The 16,093-nt window shown below is 34.5% G+C and overlaps 1 protein-coding gene across 3 annotated transcripts in view; it reads right to left on the reverse strand.

Moving 5' to 3' along the window:
* Positions 1-16,093, reverse strand: part of Dnah3 (dynein heavy chain 3, axonemal) — a 567,072-nt gene that overhangs the window by 244,256 nt on the left and 306,723 nt on the right. For all 3 annotated transcript variants that reach the window (XM_081731270.1, XM_081731268.1, XM_081731267.1), the window contains exons 33-34: positions 9,336-9,450; positions 7,369-7,586 (exon numbers count right to left, since the gene is read on the reverse strand). In XM_081731270.1, coding sequence (XP_081587396.1) covers positions 7,369-7,586; positions 9,336-9,450 — 333 coding nt within the window. The remainder of the gene's footprint in view (positions 1-7,368; positions 7,587-9,335; positions 9,451-16,093) is intronic.

Below are 16,093 nucleotides of genomic sequence, written 5' to 3' on the forward strand. Positions count from 1 at the left end.
ACAACCCTTTTCGCATAGCCACATTTAGAAAGGAATTCAGAAATGTGTGGCGTTCTCACCCCGCTCTGTACAAGCTAAAGTATGGAGTGACGAACTATATTTTGTAAATTACATTTTTAATAATTAATTACTGTTGTTCGATTTAGTGTGCTTATGCAATTATATTCATTATGCTATTGATAACGTAAACATCCATGTATTAGTTTCTATAATACGAGTAATCACCCAAAACTTAAGTGATTAAGTGGAATTTTTTAAAATAGATTTGTATCAGTGCGCCTACCCATTGTTTGCGAAGAGAGCAGTGCTCGCGTTGTGCGGGCAGTGAGAATTCTACGTCAAGAGGTGATGGTTCCACATCTCATCACAGCTCACTCATTGATTATGCTAGGAAGAAACTGAACTAAAAAGTATTTTCTTTGGTGCAAAACGATGTGTTACTTAAAGATTTCCTTTATTCCGTGTTTAGATTCCACTGAATACACAGCATATTTCAACATTATGTTAAAAATGTAAAAGAAATATATCAACAAACTTAACTTGTTCTAGTACGGAAGTACAGAAAGAAGAAAAAAAAATATGTGATTCCCAAAAAATGTTAAGTTATGCACGATTTTGTCAAGTCTTCGTTACTGCATTTTCAAGAAGTGATTCGATTGCCTGCAGCTTGTGTTGTGTACAAAAAGGAAACAATCACCCGCATGTAATAACGAATGACTCTTCGTGATCGTGAACAATTACGCACTCCGAATTGCGTACTCTGTGTATAAATACCGGTATCGTTCGCGTATCAGTGTTTGGGCCAAATAATTGATATATCAAAATATTTTCTTTTTTCTAAAGTGCATAAAAATTAGTGTAAAAGAAAAGTGAAATATAAAAGAATCATCAATATATGCATCAAAAGTGAATACTATAGTAATCATTGTCTATAGTTATTTAGTGAATACAGTATGTTTTGTTGTGTTTAATAATATATTCTTTTCAGGTAATGTATCCATATAAATATATGTACTTATTTTTAGGTTAAGATCATGTTTTGGTTTCAGAGCAATGAAAGGAAATTCCGTGGCTTATTTGTTAAATTTGATGCATAGGTTAGTTTGATGTGAGCAATTTTTTCTTGTTTCCGAGGATATATGAGAAATTAGACAATCGGGAACTCGAGGCTATATGAGACAGGATTGTAAAGAGGGAGGCTCAGATTAACTTTACGCACTCTGAACCCATACCGCGAGGGTGGCCACTCAAGGTTAAGGAATATTCTATGCCAATAGTAAATATTGTGGAATACCACGAGTACGATATTAATGGGATCGTACAGATTCTTGGTTCGAACCCTCATGTATCTAATTATGGCCGTGTTTTTACAATAATATATTGGTATCGCACCCCTGCTATCTTCATATCTTGGCTAGGCCCTTACAGGAAGATAAACTTCCGAACCTGTTACCCTAATAAACTGTTGCGACATGTCGCCTTATTCTGTTTTGAGATCTGCCAGCGACTGGACATTTCCCTAGTAGACCCAAGTTTTCATATATCCTAACAGCCAGAAGTCACACGGATTTAGATCGAGAGATCTTGCTGGCCACGCATCTGGAAAACCTCGGGAGACGATGCGAGCAGTACTGAAGATTTCACGAAGCAGATCTTTCACGTGGTGACCGATGTGTGGTTTTGCAGTCTTGTATAAAAACAGTAGTCTCCAAACAATTTCGTGCCTGAAACCCTAACATCACAATTACATAGCAGGCATATGCCTATCATGTTCCCTCAGAATGGCAAGTGATAGTCACACTCTATGTCTGCCCCTAGGTACATGCCTGACATGTACCTGAGGAGCTTACCTTCCATGTTCTAGGTATGTTCTTCCCCATACCGTAAGCGAAAATGACTTCCCCAAAATATGTTAAATCGCCCTTATGCGTAATTTGTTTACATTAAGGTGAGTCTAGAAAAACACTTTAAAATAATAATAATTAAAAAAAAAACACTCGGGGGTGGGCGCGAACATCCAATCCTTTGATTACCAGGCGCGTACTCTTCCATTTGGCCACGGAGGCGATGAAGAAAACGTCGCTTGTAGAGGGATAAATTCTTGGGATCTTTTTAATGTGGCTAATCAGAGTGTTCTTGTAACCCTGTATATTCGACGATAACCGTTTGGGATCAAATAAAATCCGCTTGCTGTGTAATTTTATAACAAAATGACGCGCGTCTATTTACTTTATTTCATGGTTCTTCCATATTCACTTTCAAATATGGGCGACAGTTGGCATAAAAAAATACAATTCATTATCCCTAACTACGTAAATAATTAACTGTTCACATATGTATAAAGGATTCATCTTAATTTTTAAACATCAGTTATGTCATTTCTTTCTTCTAAATTCATCTCCCAAGTTTGATGCATTTGTTGCTTTTTTTAATCGATTGTTCACTAGAAGGACAGAAAGCGCGAGAAACCGTTGCATGTTGCTGTGCGTGAGCAAATGCAAACAGCTGACTGTCATTCGTGCGTCGCTGCAGATATCAATTATGTGTCATAAGTATCTGGAAAAGTATGCACCTAAAGGAAGTACCTCGAACATGAAAGATATATGTCCCAAGTGGCAACACAAAAACAAATGACTATCACATTGCGAAACCGAGCCAAGTGTATAAATGCTACATTTGTGGTACATGGTTGCAAATATCAATTAGGTGTAACAAGCATCTAAAACTTTAAGTAGCCGAAGTACATACTTAGCACATGAATACCATATGTGCCAAGTATCGGGTACCTAATAAATAGCTGGAATACCTAAATGACACATACCTAGCACATTTTGTGCTGTTAGGGAATGCAAGAATATGTCGCACCAAAAGGTCCCTATAACGTACCGATGTCATGGTACAGGCGACAACTCCTTGGAGTGTCATCTTCTCAAAGAAAAACGGGCCAATAATGAAAGTTCCTGCGAATCCATACCACACAGTTACGTGCGGAAAGTGTAATGGCTGTTCCTGCACAACATGCGGATTATTTGAGCCCTGTACGGACACTTTTCCGTGTTCACTGCTCTTCTAGTGTAAAATGTGCCTCATCAGTGCACAGGATATTTCACGGCTACATGTTATCCACTTATATCTGTGCCAAAAACCGAAGGGCAAACTCAAGGCGTCGGAACGAATCTTGGAGTTTCAGTTGCTGTACTGTGTAAATCTTGTAAGGATACCAGTGTAAAATCGCTATACGAATTTTCCTCACTTTTGATCATGGAATGGCCAATTCCCGTAACACACCCCGAGCACTGGTAGCGGAATATGGAGCACGTGCTGCGTTGTCAACAACAGCCACAGCAATCTCCGTTGGAATGCGTTGTCTTCCTCTTCCTAGAACCACACGCAACTCACCCATTGTCTCGAATTTCAGTACCATCTTCTTTAAGCCATTTCTTGATAGCGGTCCTCTTCTCATTCCTTTCAGACGCCGATGTTCACTCAAAGCTGCACTGTAATTGCTCTCGTTCTGATAGACCAATTTTACTAACAGTATAGGTCTCTCTTATTAATAGCCATGCTGTTCCTCACGCGATCGTGTGTATGAAGTGTGAACTCGCGTGTGTTACGGCCTGTACAGCGCCACATTTTCCCCTTGTGGTGGAAAGTGAAACTAATATACTCGCTTCCGCATGTTCTCATTAGCATATTTACCAAATTTCAATGTAATACGCTAATTACAGCCCGCGCTGGACCGCCGTGAATAGAAGCTCTTTAATTGTAACCATCTTGCATTATATATATGGGAACATTTTCATGTTCTCAGAGCTTAAATAAACATTAAAAAAATCAGGGAAAAAAAATCAGTATATATATAAACAGATATACTGATGGTAATTACATAGAAATTTGCTAGTACTTCTTCGGTAAAATTTAGATTTTTTCATATTTATTCATTATTACTGGACTGATTTACAGTCGTGCCTAAAATATTGATATCATCATCATCATTGATATTCTGCCATTATTATCAGGTCACATGCCGCAATTGAGAAGTTTCCATGCCCCACGGTCTTCACCTAACCTTTTCGTCTTCCCGTACGATTTTTCTAGTTTGATACTGTTCATCAATTATAGCCTCCTTCGCCCCCTACATCTCACCATTTCTAACAACCCCTCATTTTTGTCTCCCTCGACCTAGCTAATTCTCTATACCCACATTTCCATAGCTTCCAGTCGTTTTTCACCACTTTTACGTAATATCTATGTTTCTGCCTCATACAACACAATACTCCATACGAAGCTTTTCATGAGGGTTTTTTTTTTTTTTTTTTTTTTTTTTCAACATGTTATTCAGGGTCCCACAAAATAATCTTTTCTTTCTCCTAAAAGTTTATTTCGCCATTCCTACCCTTGCTTTTATTTTACATTCGCACTTCCTGATAATACTACACATCATCACTAATAATACTACCCACGTATCAGAAGATTTCAAGAGGTTTCTCCACTTTAATCTTCATGTCAAGACATGTTGAATATTTCAATATGAAAGGAGACTAAAAAATTCTAAGTATTCAGTAGCTAATTAGTAATTACCTTATTTAAGTTGTACATATATATTTATTTAGTCGTAGGTTTAGTTTATATTTTTCAGATATTAAGTGTCCGTTTTCAACATTTTCACTGCCTATTTGCCTGCCTATTTTTGCGGTTCTTAATGCCTAAACATCCAGAGTCTAATTGTAACATAATATTTTATTTCTTATACTAGTGTATCAGCGCCATCTAACTAATCGAGAGTTTGATTAACTAAACTGAATTATACAATCGTGGTGAGAGACTAAAATGATACAACGAATTATCTAGCTAATAGACAACCTAATGACAAACCCTTAAATAAATAAATAAATAAATAAATAAATAAATAAATAAATAAATAAATAAATAAACTATAGAGATACTTGTAATAATATTTTTAGGAATATTTACAATAAATAATTGGTTTCGTGAGTTACACTGTAATCTTCTGAAAATTACAAGATACTAGAGACTTAAATGACAATTGAGGTTTTGGTTGTTGGCTTTAAATTTACGTAATATTTTAGAATAATTATTTACAGAATTTTGTGAGAGAGAGAGAGACAACTTATAATGAGGAAAATGCACTTTTCATAATTGAGTGTTAGGGAAGTTTTAATGTTATTAACTATTTTTAACATAATGAATATGAATGTCATATTTGAATATGAAATATGCAATTTAAAAGCAATTTTAAAAAGTAATATATAAAAGATACTTACATTGTGATTAACTGACAGTTATTGCAGATATTTGAAGGTGGAGTTACAATAAGCCTTGCATTACTATAGGCAGATAGCAAGTATCTGATTTTGATTTTGGTTTTTAATTTTAAAAAAGAAATTAATCAAAAATCGTTTGAATAAAGGTGTGTTTAATCTAAAGGATCTTTTTATAGGAAATGTCGAAATGTGTTTTGCGTAGCTGTTGGCAGCATAAAATAAGTTTAAAGCTTGTTTCAATAATCTGGATTAGATTCTACAAACAACCTAGATTTAATCTATTTAATTTAGACAGTTGATGCTTTTGTATTTAAACCAGATTTAAAATATTTATATAGGTGAACACACTACGAAATTTGATTACTTACAGGTCATAATTTTTGGGTTATAATTTCGGTATAGTAAGTACAATATATAAACTCTTGAGTTGTTGAGATAATTAACTTTCCAGCTCAAGAAACTCGAAGTTTCACTGCTGGAGAAACAAAAGTCAGACATTCCATCATTTTATATGAAGTAAATCAACTCAGAGTTATTGTTACACACCTTCCTAAGTTCCTCCTGTATATTATCTTTCATCTTTTTCTTGTTATATGCACAAGTTTCTTTCACAAACCTTTCAATTATTAGATAGCTTCCCCGCCTCAAAAAATCTGTTGTTTGCACGTTGTGACACTGCATATCGACCCCTTACATCTTTTATATCGAGGTGAAATAAATAAATAAATAAATAAACAAAAAAGTAAAGTAACATGTTATTGACTATTTCTTTTTGTAGTCTGCTAGTTGTGGTCGCTAAAGTCAAATGGGGACCTCAGTGAGCAAACAATAAATATGGGAACCTGACACAGCATTATACAGGGCTGTATGTTTTATTACTAACAACAATCGCTAGTAAAATGGGAAGAAAAATGTGACAAGACGGGGTACGTGGTAGGGGTGTAACAAATGTGTGTACAGTGCCACAGATGTTTAAAAATTTAAGAGCTTCAATAAATCCCTTCAGGACACATCATTACGTTCTGTCCATAAGAAATAGTGAGGCACTCATGGAATATTAAATCCTACAATGGATAAACACATAAGGCATTAAGAATTAGTAAAATTATTCGATTGCAGTGCACAAACCATTTGCCAATACCAGCTTGTGAAACGATATAAAGCAGGCTGATGAGTTTCATATGAGTTGACTGTGATTCAAAAGGGGACAAGCATACTCTCTGTTTCTTTATTGTCTCGTTATCGGAAGGATCCGTTCTTGCGATACTCCATGGCGTCTTATTGGTTAGCACAACACGAACAGACAACCAAACCAACCACCATCTACAAGTTGCAGTCCGTGATCAGTGGACTGTTTGGAGTATAGTATAAGAATCACTTCCATCTGGCTAGACAGTCAACGTAACTCTGCATTCGCAGTAACTGAGAGGTGCATAAAAAATTGGAAAACGCTAATGCATCTCTCACACTCACTCAATATTGTACTATCGGATTAGTATTCCTTAAATAACTATCTTCAGGACGATGGTTCAGAACCCTCGATGCAGTAACCTACATACTGGACACTTTCTCTATTCACGTTCCGCTGAGCTCTAGTTTGTGGAATCCATAGCGTGTCCGTGTGTTGAAAACAGTTTGTTGCTACTGATGGGGGCTATATCTAATTTTCCATTTACTTCCTTTTACTTTGTAGATTCAAAATCTGAAATAATCCTTTTGGGTACCTAATAGAACTCTACAAACCCCACATATTTTGCACGTGAGTCATATGTTTTCCTACAAATTTTAGTTTAACCCAGTGATGACTATTTAACATTCAAGAAATTTTACTGTGGAATATCACCACTGACGACCTGCAAACAACATTATATCACCTTGTACATATTAAAAATATTTTTAACGCCGTTAATACGTATTATTTTTGTGATTTATGTGCTTTTCTCGAGAATGAGAAAAATATTTCCGCGAATAGTCTTATCCTAACAGAAATGCACGATTTTTTTTTTTAATTCATACTTAGAAAAATTGAAATAACCCGCCATTCTTACGTATAATTGATATGCTTCACTATCTGAATACTTACCTTAGCATTCGCAGGAGGAGCAGTTTGACTCTTTTCCAAATTTTCTGCCCATAAAGCCCAATTATTATTCTTTTTATCATAGTAAAATTCAAAAATCGTGCCTCTGTCAGAAAAAAGATTACCCTTCGTAAGCTTGAAAGATTTGGGTTTAGGGTAATCCTTGTTATCGCCAAATATAAGGGGACGAAAAAAGGCATCAAACTTTTGTTTTCCATCATCTGAAAATAAAAGCATACTGTTTCAAAATTTGATAATAACTAACTGAATGCATTTCTTTTATGAATCAAACAACATGTAGGTATTACCTTACATTTAATACTAATATATCCTTTCAATATGATACAGTAAATTTTGTAATTGTTTAAGGAGATATCAGGATTAAGAATTATTATTATGAAATATGACTTTTTCGCTTATTGATATTACTTCTATACAAAGGAAAGACAAGCGCTTAGTAGGTATTACAACCTGCTTTGGACAAAATTATAGCCTAAATGCAGTTTGTCCTACTTAGTATACTTATGAGATTGCCAATTTAATGCTATCATCACGAAATCAAATTGAACTAATCTCTTCTGGAAACTATTTTCTATTTGTAGAAATAGGAGAATAAAATATTTTGTCTTTCAGAACATTGCAAATATCTTTAGTAGAGTTGAATCTGTCTATTTCAAGGACATTGGAGAACTTCTAAAGTGACAGAATCGAAAAATGAGGAAACATGCATGACAAAGTGAATAGATTTAAATTGCTATCACTGAAAATGCAATTTTGTATTTTCATATTAGACCTCGTATACTGTGAGAGTTGATCTTGCAGGTGGTCTGTACATTTCTAACTGAACAGGATTCAAACCTCGGCCGTGTTTCGAAGCTCACGTTAACAGTAGGCCCACTCCTTCAAACCACGATATTACATAAGGACACCAAATACAGAAACTCAAAAAACACGAACTCGGGTATTGCTTCTAAATTGATTCAATGCTTCGTACTTAAATTTGACCCCTCCCCTCCTTAAACCTTGGGTGCGGCCTTGATTAAAAGTGTTGGTCTTGTATTAGTTATACTTATTTTAAATATATATTTTTAAGTTTCTCGTAACTTTAAATTACGCTGTTTTTAGAAGATCTCCTAAAATTTCAATAACGCATTATGTGAGGTATAACCCATTCACCCCCGTGTGCAGTTCTGCTAAAAGCAACAAACTTAAATATTAGATAAAACATGGTGGTATCTGCTCCATATTCTTACTGTTTTTACAGTATTCTTGACATACGCGACAGCAGCGCCATAAAAGATTTTTAGGAATTAGACAGTTTAGCATTTCTACCGTTTCGGACTTGCGCAATTAGTTGATTTTTAGAACTTCTGCGGTTTAGGACTACTGCATGTGTGGTTCAATACGGTTTAGAACTTGTATCGTTTATACAGTTTAGGACTATGACCGTAGTGTTTTCTATACAATAGGCGTCCTGTTCTCTATTGAGCATATTCTCGAAAACCCTGTATATTTCCGGAACAGTGCAATATTACACATATAGACATTTTTGTTAACTGTTCTTAGAGGAATTGCTTGTGACGTTTGCACTTTCTTAGCGATTCACTCTGTATATAAATTAATATATTGAAGAAATATATGCCCCTAATCAATGCAACTTTCTATTTGTTTCAATGAAGAAACACACACACACAAAACTAAGCCTCAACTTAACTATAAAGACTATGTATGAACAAATACAATTTTAGCAGAAATTATACATCCAGCAATTCAAAAGTACTCATTTTTACTCCTCCAAATTCTTATAGATTATTGAAAAAATATTAAAAGTCGATTTTTCGCTGGCATTTGTCAGCATTTTCAAGACTTAGGTAAGGAACAGTACTTTGGTAAGAATAGGGAGTACGGAAATTAAATATTTATACTCATAAATGAAAACATCTAGTTGTTCATTTATTCCGCTACATTACCTGATAGAGCAGCTCCTAATCCCCAAATCAGGCAAAAAATGAACACACCCTGTAGCCAAGCTGTGCTAACTTGTTGTTCCTCTTTCAATATGCATGTAAACAGACGTGTAAAAGACTGGAAAATGAAAGGATATACAGTACTTAAACAACTTACAAAAATGTACAAATTATTTGAATCTTCATGTTAAGTTTATTTATAAGTATTCTAAATTACTATCTTCCTATGAGAACACGAAATAACATAGTATTATTGTAGATTCTCAATATCTATACAATACAAGAAATCCTACCCAATTTTATAATATTACAAAATTGGTATGATTAAACGTCATGAGCACTAAGGTAATACAATATTTTATTTCTTTTAGTTTGATATCCACATCAATACAACCTAGGCTAACAGAGGCTTGTCGCTTTCACGGGCTATTCAACAGCACTTTTAAATAATAATTAAGATACATAAGAAGTGTTTGTGTGTGTGTGCATATAGCATGCGATCTATCTATCTATCTATCTATCTATCTATCTATCTATCTATCTATCTATCTATCTATATATATATATATATATATATATATATATATATATATATATATATATATATATATATATATATATACAGTTGTTACAGATAATAATGTCCTATATATAAAGATGCTGCTACTCAAATATTATGCGATTAAATGTAAGCTGCAAAGATTGTAATGGATAAAAAACTGTTGAGTTCAAAACTCGACTCCGCACAATAAAGATTTTATCCAACTTCTACTTCAGTTATACAGTAGATACGATGTATGGAAGTGTATTGCGTTTTTAAAATTAACTATCATTAAAGTCATATGAAATGTAGACTATACTGTAAGTTTGATTTGATGTAATATACGATGCCGTATGAAACGACATGTGTTATACAAAGCAACAATGAGGAATGTTCGCATCTCCCCAACAGTTATAAGTACAACGATAGAATAAAAGGTGAAGAAAAGCAAATTGTCCCTTCTGTAAGAAATATTATGACTAGTTCGGGCTTTTGCTTTACATTGAGTGTGGTTTTCCGTGAATGACACAATGCTACTTGGAGATTAACATTTTACATCTATTTCTGTTGGAATGCAAATATCCATCCATACTTGGCTGAGATTTTACATCTAGAGATGAAAATGAGGCGCCTAGTTATCAAAACTTGCAAAATACGTTTACCGTAGTTCTGAGTAATTTTTAAAAACGTGTAGTGAAATCACATACATATTATATCAAGTCCCATATTTGAAGTCGATTCTTCTTCTTCTTCTTCTTCTTCTTCTTCTTCTTCTTATTATTATTATTATTATTATTATTATTATTATTATTATTATTATTATTATTATTATTATTATTATTATTATTATTTAAGTAAGATATGTCGAATTTTTAACAAAATAATCTTTGGAGTGAATTTCTTTAGATCAAACCTATAATACATAATATATAACTCAATTTTGGTCAATCCAAAAATACTAGGCGAATTTTGATATTAGACGATATTGTTCGTCCGTTTCGCAACATATTGGCAATACTGCAGACAGTTACAGTTCCTCTCAATAATTACGTTGCTAGCTAGGTATACGTATATAACAAATCAAGATAAGTTGTTAGTAGAAAGTTGCTACTTGAACTATTACGTACAGTTCACAGGTGATTCCAGACATCAACATACGACAAAAAGTATAGATCAACCTGGGACGGATGCAGAGTAGGTCAGAGTAGTTGGTGAGTAGTTCAAATTATATGCCCGTAGTCAACTCCCCCTATAAAAATTGTTGCGGAAGTACCACAGGATTCTGAAACATGGATATTTGAATATGGTACATACTAGTTCCTAAGCGAAGCCTTGATCCGATTACGGTAGGTCCCATAGCTATGAAGCTTTCAAGTTCATTTTTTCGTGGTTTCGACAGCCTATAAATCCGAAATGACGGATTTCTGCACCCAAGTTTGTAACTATACGGTCTAGCTGATCGATCAATAATGAAGAAAATTTTATTTTTTTGAGTGAACCTTGTATAAAAGCACTCTCAAGAATTTTTCTCTCAGCCAACAAACGAATATGCATATGTGTATGTGCGTCTCGTCTGCGGCGGAGATCGTAGTGTTCCTCTCGTCTTCCCAAATAAGGAGCTAAAATTTAGCACAGTAGACAAACGTCGTCTCTAAAAATTCCTACCTATGGGTTGTCATAGCTATTTTTAACTTTGACATCACCAGAGTACATCGTGAGTCGATCCGTTGCGTAGCAACGTGAGAGAGACGGACAGAAAAATCAAATTAGTCTGACAAGTGTTCTGGGTGCACAACAGCGAGATACAATGGAAGCCGTGTTGATGCGACTAAAAACATACCATTTTGTTAAACCGCACATTAATAAGTTAAAAGAACATCAATTACAACGAAAATGCAGTCAAAGAAGATAGTTTGAAATTTCAAAGTATTTGTATGTGATAGTTAATTTTAAAGTCGTCTTAGGAAAAGCAACATGTCCATCGCAAAGAAGACCAAAAGGATGGAGAGAGAATGCAACCCGTAACCTTCAGGACATCCACCTGGAATCATCAAAAATAATTATCCTTCAGCGCCAAAGTAAGTGAACAGTGACAGTGAAATCGTGTAAATCAACAATGTAATGAAATATAACCGGTAACACGCGACGACCGCGCCTCCCGTGTTTACAATAATAATAAATGGGCCAAATATAAAATCTTACTATTATAATCAGTTATTAAATTAAAGTGTCTAAAAATTATGTAGTATATGTTCGTGAAGTTTTAGTGTTGTTAATTAAAGTGAAAAGTGAAATTTCGAGTATCCTTTACAAAATAATTATCACGACATAAATTTGCATTTGTTAGTTTGAAGAAATAATTTAACATAATTTTCTTTTCAGCACAAATAACCAGCGCCTATGCAACATAATAATTCCTACATTATTAAATTGCATTAGCACTGAGAATATAATTAGAGTTGGCTTTGTGCCGGTATCCCAAAACGTTCTGGCTCGAACTCTGAACCGTGTTGTCCAGCGGTTATATGGTCAGCTTTAATGGACGATCCAACTTGTTATTAAAGCCTAAAGGAGACATCCAAAGTATAGAGGATCGAGTCCCGGACCATAGTAAATGCACAAGCCCACCTTGGGACCGCAGGACACGGACCCAGTACTGTTATGAATGGCTTTCCCGAACAGTAACAGGCAAGGTCCGAACCACTTACTGTTATAAGTTGGTCTATGCATTTTGTCTTATCTTGGTGTCATGAATAACCTTCCAAACTTCGTCGGTGTTGTTTTGAAACACCATCTATATAACGTATAACAAATGTATATGGAAAACTTTGTTTGAAAAAAAAAAAAAAAAAAAAACTTGAGAAATTATTTTCATGAGAAATTATTTATGCCACATCGTAATGTTCTTACAAAAATATTTATTTATCAAATACAATCAAAGTCAACTTAACAATTTCTGAGTAAATTCCGTAGAAAAAACTAACCCCTACAGCTCCTTGTGAATTTTTAATAAAAAATGACTAATGCCACATGATAGAATTGTTAAGGAAATATTTATTTAAGAAATAAGAACAAAATTAACGGATACTTTCTCGGAAAATTGTTCGAAATAAACTCACTTCTTGTGGTTTTTGCATGAAAAATGATTTATGTCGTATTGTAGAATTGTTAATGAAACATTTATTTGTGAAACAACAACCAAATCAAGTGGTCGATTTTCGAAAAAAATGTTTGCAAAAAAAAAAAAAATCCCCCCTCAAGAGTACACTGCCCGTCCTGAATGTTTCCCAGAAGAATGACATATTATATATATTATAGGAATGTTAATAAAATGTTCATTTATGAAAAATTAACAAAATCATTTGAGTAACTTTCGACAGAAGAACACTTATTTTAAATTTTCACCCTTCAATATACAGCCCTTATTTTCGGAGTTGGAAGAAATTTCGAGAAATCCCCTGGAGAATCTTATAAATACCTTAAATTCAAAATTTAGTCTGAATACGTTGAACGATATGAACCTCTAGATGAGTACACAAACATCGATACGGACTGACGGATGGACAGACACTAAAAAATTACTTTTTCGCCAGGGCCCATGAAACGCGTAAATCCGTTGCAATCTCGAATTTGAATTTTTTCACGAACACCCAGAGTTAAATTCAGACTTTTGTACAAGGGGGCAATAAAAATTAAGAAGGGCTGTTCTAGATTGGAATCTGTAGCAACAAAAGTCACGACTGGATATTGTCTGATCGGTTGCAATAACCAATATATTGCCATTTTTTCCTAACTAACGTTGTAAAGCGTTTGTGTGCGTCTGTATCTAATTTCTCAGCTTTTATTTAACTTCGATTTTATACAAGAACGCGGTTTGTTAATTAGAACAATTAGGTTTGGCAAAATAAAAAAAAAAAAAAACTATTTTTTAAAAAGTCTTTGCTTTTAAGACTTTTATTTCCGAAAAAAGCAAATATTTCAATGCATGTGTGCAGATATTGTAGCGAGGCGCATATATATTATAGGGGGGCTTAGCCCCCCTTGAACATGCATGAATTCAGTATCTGCGAACAGCATAATTTCTTTTCGCCTATCGTTGCTCAAAAGTAAAATTTGTAAAGAAGAGGGAAACGGTTGCTTCTGGTGTTACTGTTTTCTAGGAAGGAAACTTACTAGACCTTAAATGACCAAAGAAAGACAATTGCTGAGGCTTGCAATAAGTTAGAAACTGCAAGTTGTAAGTTTATTCAAGTGGACAGAAAAGTTTCTTTAAATTAGTATCAACATCTAGAGTGTGATTAGATACTGTTATTTATTGATGTTCAGATTCTTTGGAAATCACATGGAGTATTAAGTACTGTGATAATGGAGTTTAATGTTTTGTCGAAAATTAAGGTGTTTGAATACGAGTTATATTATAAATAAGAGTCCACAGATATGTAGCCATTTTGGAGGCAAATAAAAGAGTATATTAATGGGATACAAAGTGATTTGGAATTGGATAATAGTTTACTATGAGTGTTCTGCCTATTCATATTCTGTTTCAGTCTATTTGTGGTATTTAGTAACCTCATTTGGCGTTCATGCAAATACTTGAAGACAATTTGTCAAATACTTATGATCATATTAAGAAGCTCAATTCTACACATCAACGACTATTAAAATTCGCAGCTATTTTCATTTTCTTATGCTGACGTTTGGATTATTATTAAGTAATTTTGCATTCAACTTTGCCTGTAGAGACGTTTTTTATGCTAGTCATAAAAATCTTTAGTGACCATTACTAGATGCTAATGTATAGCTATCTTGGACTACAGAGAGGACATATGCTTAAAATAATGAATACTAAGAGTGATGTACTGTGTTAAAACCAATGTGAATAACAGAAATGATGTTCACTCTTATTGTTTTCATTTGACCAAAGAATACACGTGTGTATCGAATACGACCGACTTATGGAATTCCGTTCAGCACAGCGGTGAGTACTTGTTATATATTTTGAATCATGTTCTACGTACTTGTCCCATATATATAATACAATTTTCATAGTAAAGTTAAGGTTAGTCAGTTGTTCTGGAAGTTAACGTTCTTGCTAGCCTTGAGTTTATTTGATACTTATACCTATAATTTACTCATACTGTGGAACCCGAAGACCAGTTAATAATAAATGAAAAGAACGTACAACATTTTAAGTTATTTATAACAACATATTTTAATACAAAATATCCACCAACAGTATTGAAAATAAATTAAATACCAGGAACGTCCTTTTTTAACCCTGATGATCAAATGATAACCCTGATAACAATCAGCATACTATATATTGAAGCTAAACTACTCTATATGCATACAGTATTCACTAAAGGAATTCAGTAAAGAGGATGATTTAGCGACAAAAGCTGCATATTGCAATATTCCCTCATATTTGTAAACAACAATATATACTTCTTCACAAGGATCATTAAGCAGCCGACAGACGCCATCTACAGAGAAGGACACGGAAAACCACGAAGGACCCTTATAATCCCTCCACAGGCCCCGCCTCCAAATATGGCTGTAGAAGAGCACATCAAGAGCCAGAAGACATCAGTTCCAGCTGACCATTCCTACCTTTCTCTTCGCGCTGCTCTGGGCAGGAGAGATTCCCTAAATTTACCTCTGCGCTGCTCTGGACAAGAGGTTCCTATCCTATCTCCACGCTGCACTGCGTAGGAAATATTATCACCGTGCGCTGCACTGGACACGAAATACTATCTCATCTCCGCGCTGCTACAGGCAGAAGGATTCCAGCCGTCAGCCTCAAAGACCTCCGCGCTGCTACGGTTGGATGTCCAACCTCATAGAGAAAGAATTATTATTTACGAATACCTACTTATTTGCACAGTGTACAAAGAACTTGTATAGAACTTTTGATAATGAAAGGTAAGGGGAAAAGAAATAATTTGTGTACCATCTTTACCACACATTACGATATTATCCCGTAATCTCTTATATCTTGATGAAAGGCAGAGTAAGATTTTATTTATTTATCATTTACGCAAAGAAACACCGTATGAGTGAAATGCGATGTAAACTGGAACATGAACGACTACGAAATAATTTATGATAAAGTGCACATACGAACTGCATCAAGAAAATTCACGATCTCTTGTGTTTGCCCACCATAAAGCTGACTTATCTGCTATCGAACATGGGCATAAGGGTGAGCACATGATTAATG

Source organism: Thermobia domestica, chromosome 11, assembly GCF_964235325.1.
Source record: "Thermobia domestica chromosome 11, izTheDome1.hap1.1, whole genome shotgun sequence".
NCBI lineage: Eukaryota > Metazoa > Arthropoda > Insecta > Zygentoma > Lepismatidae > Thermobia > Thermobia domestica.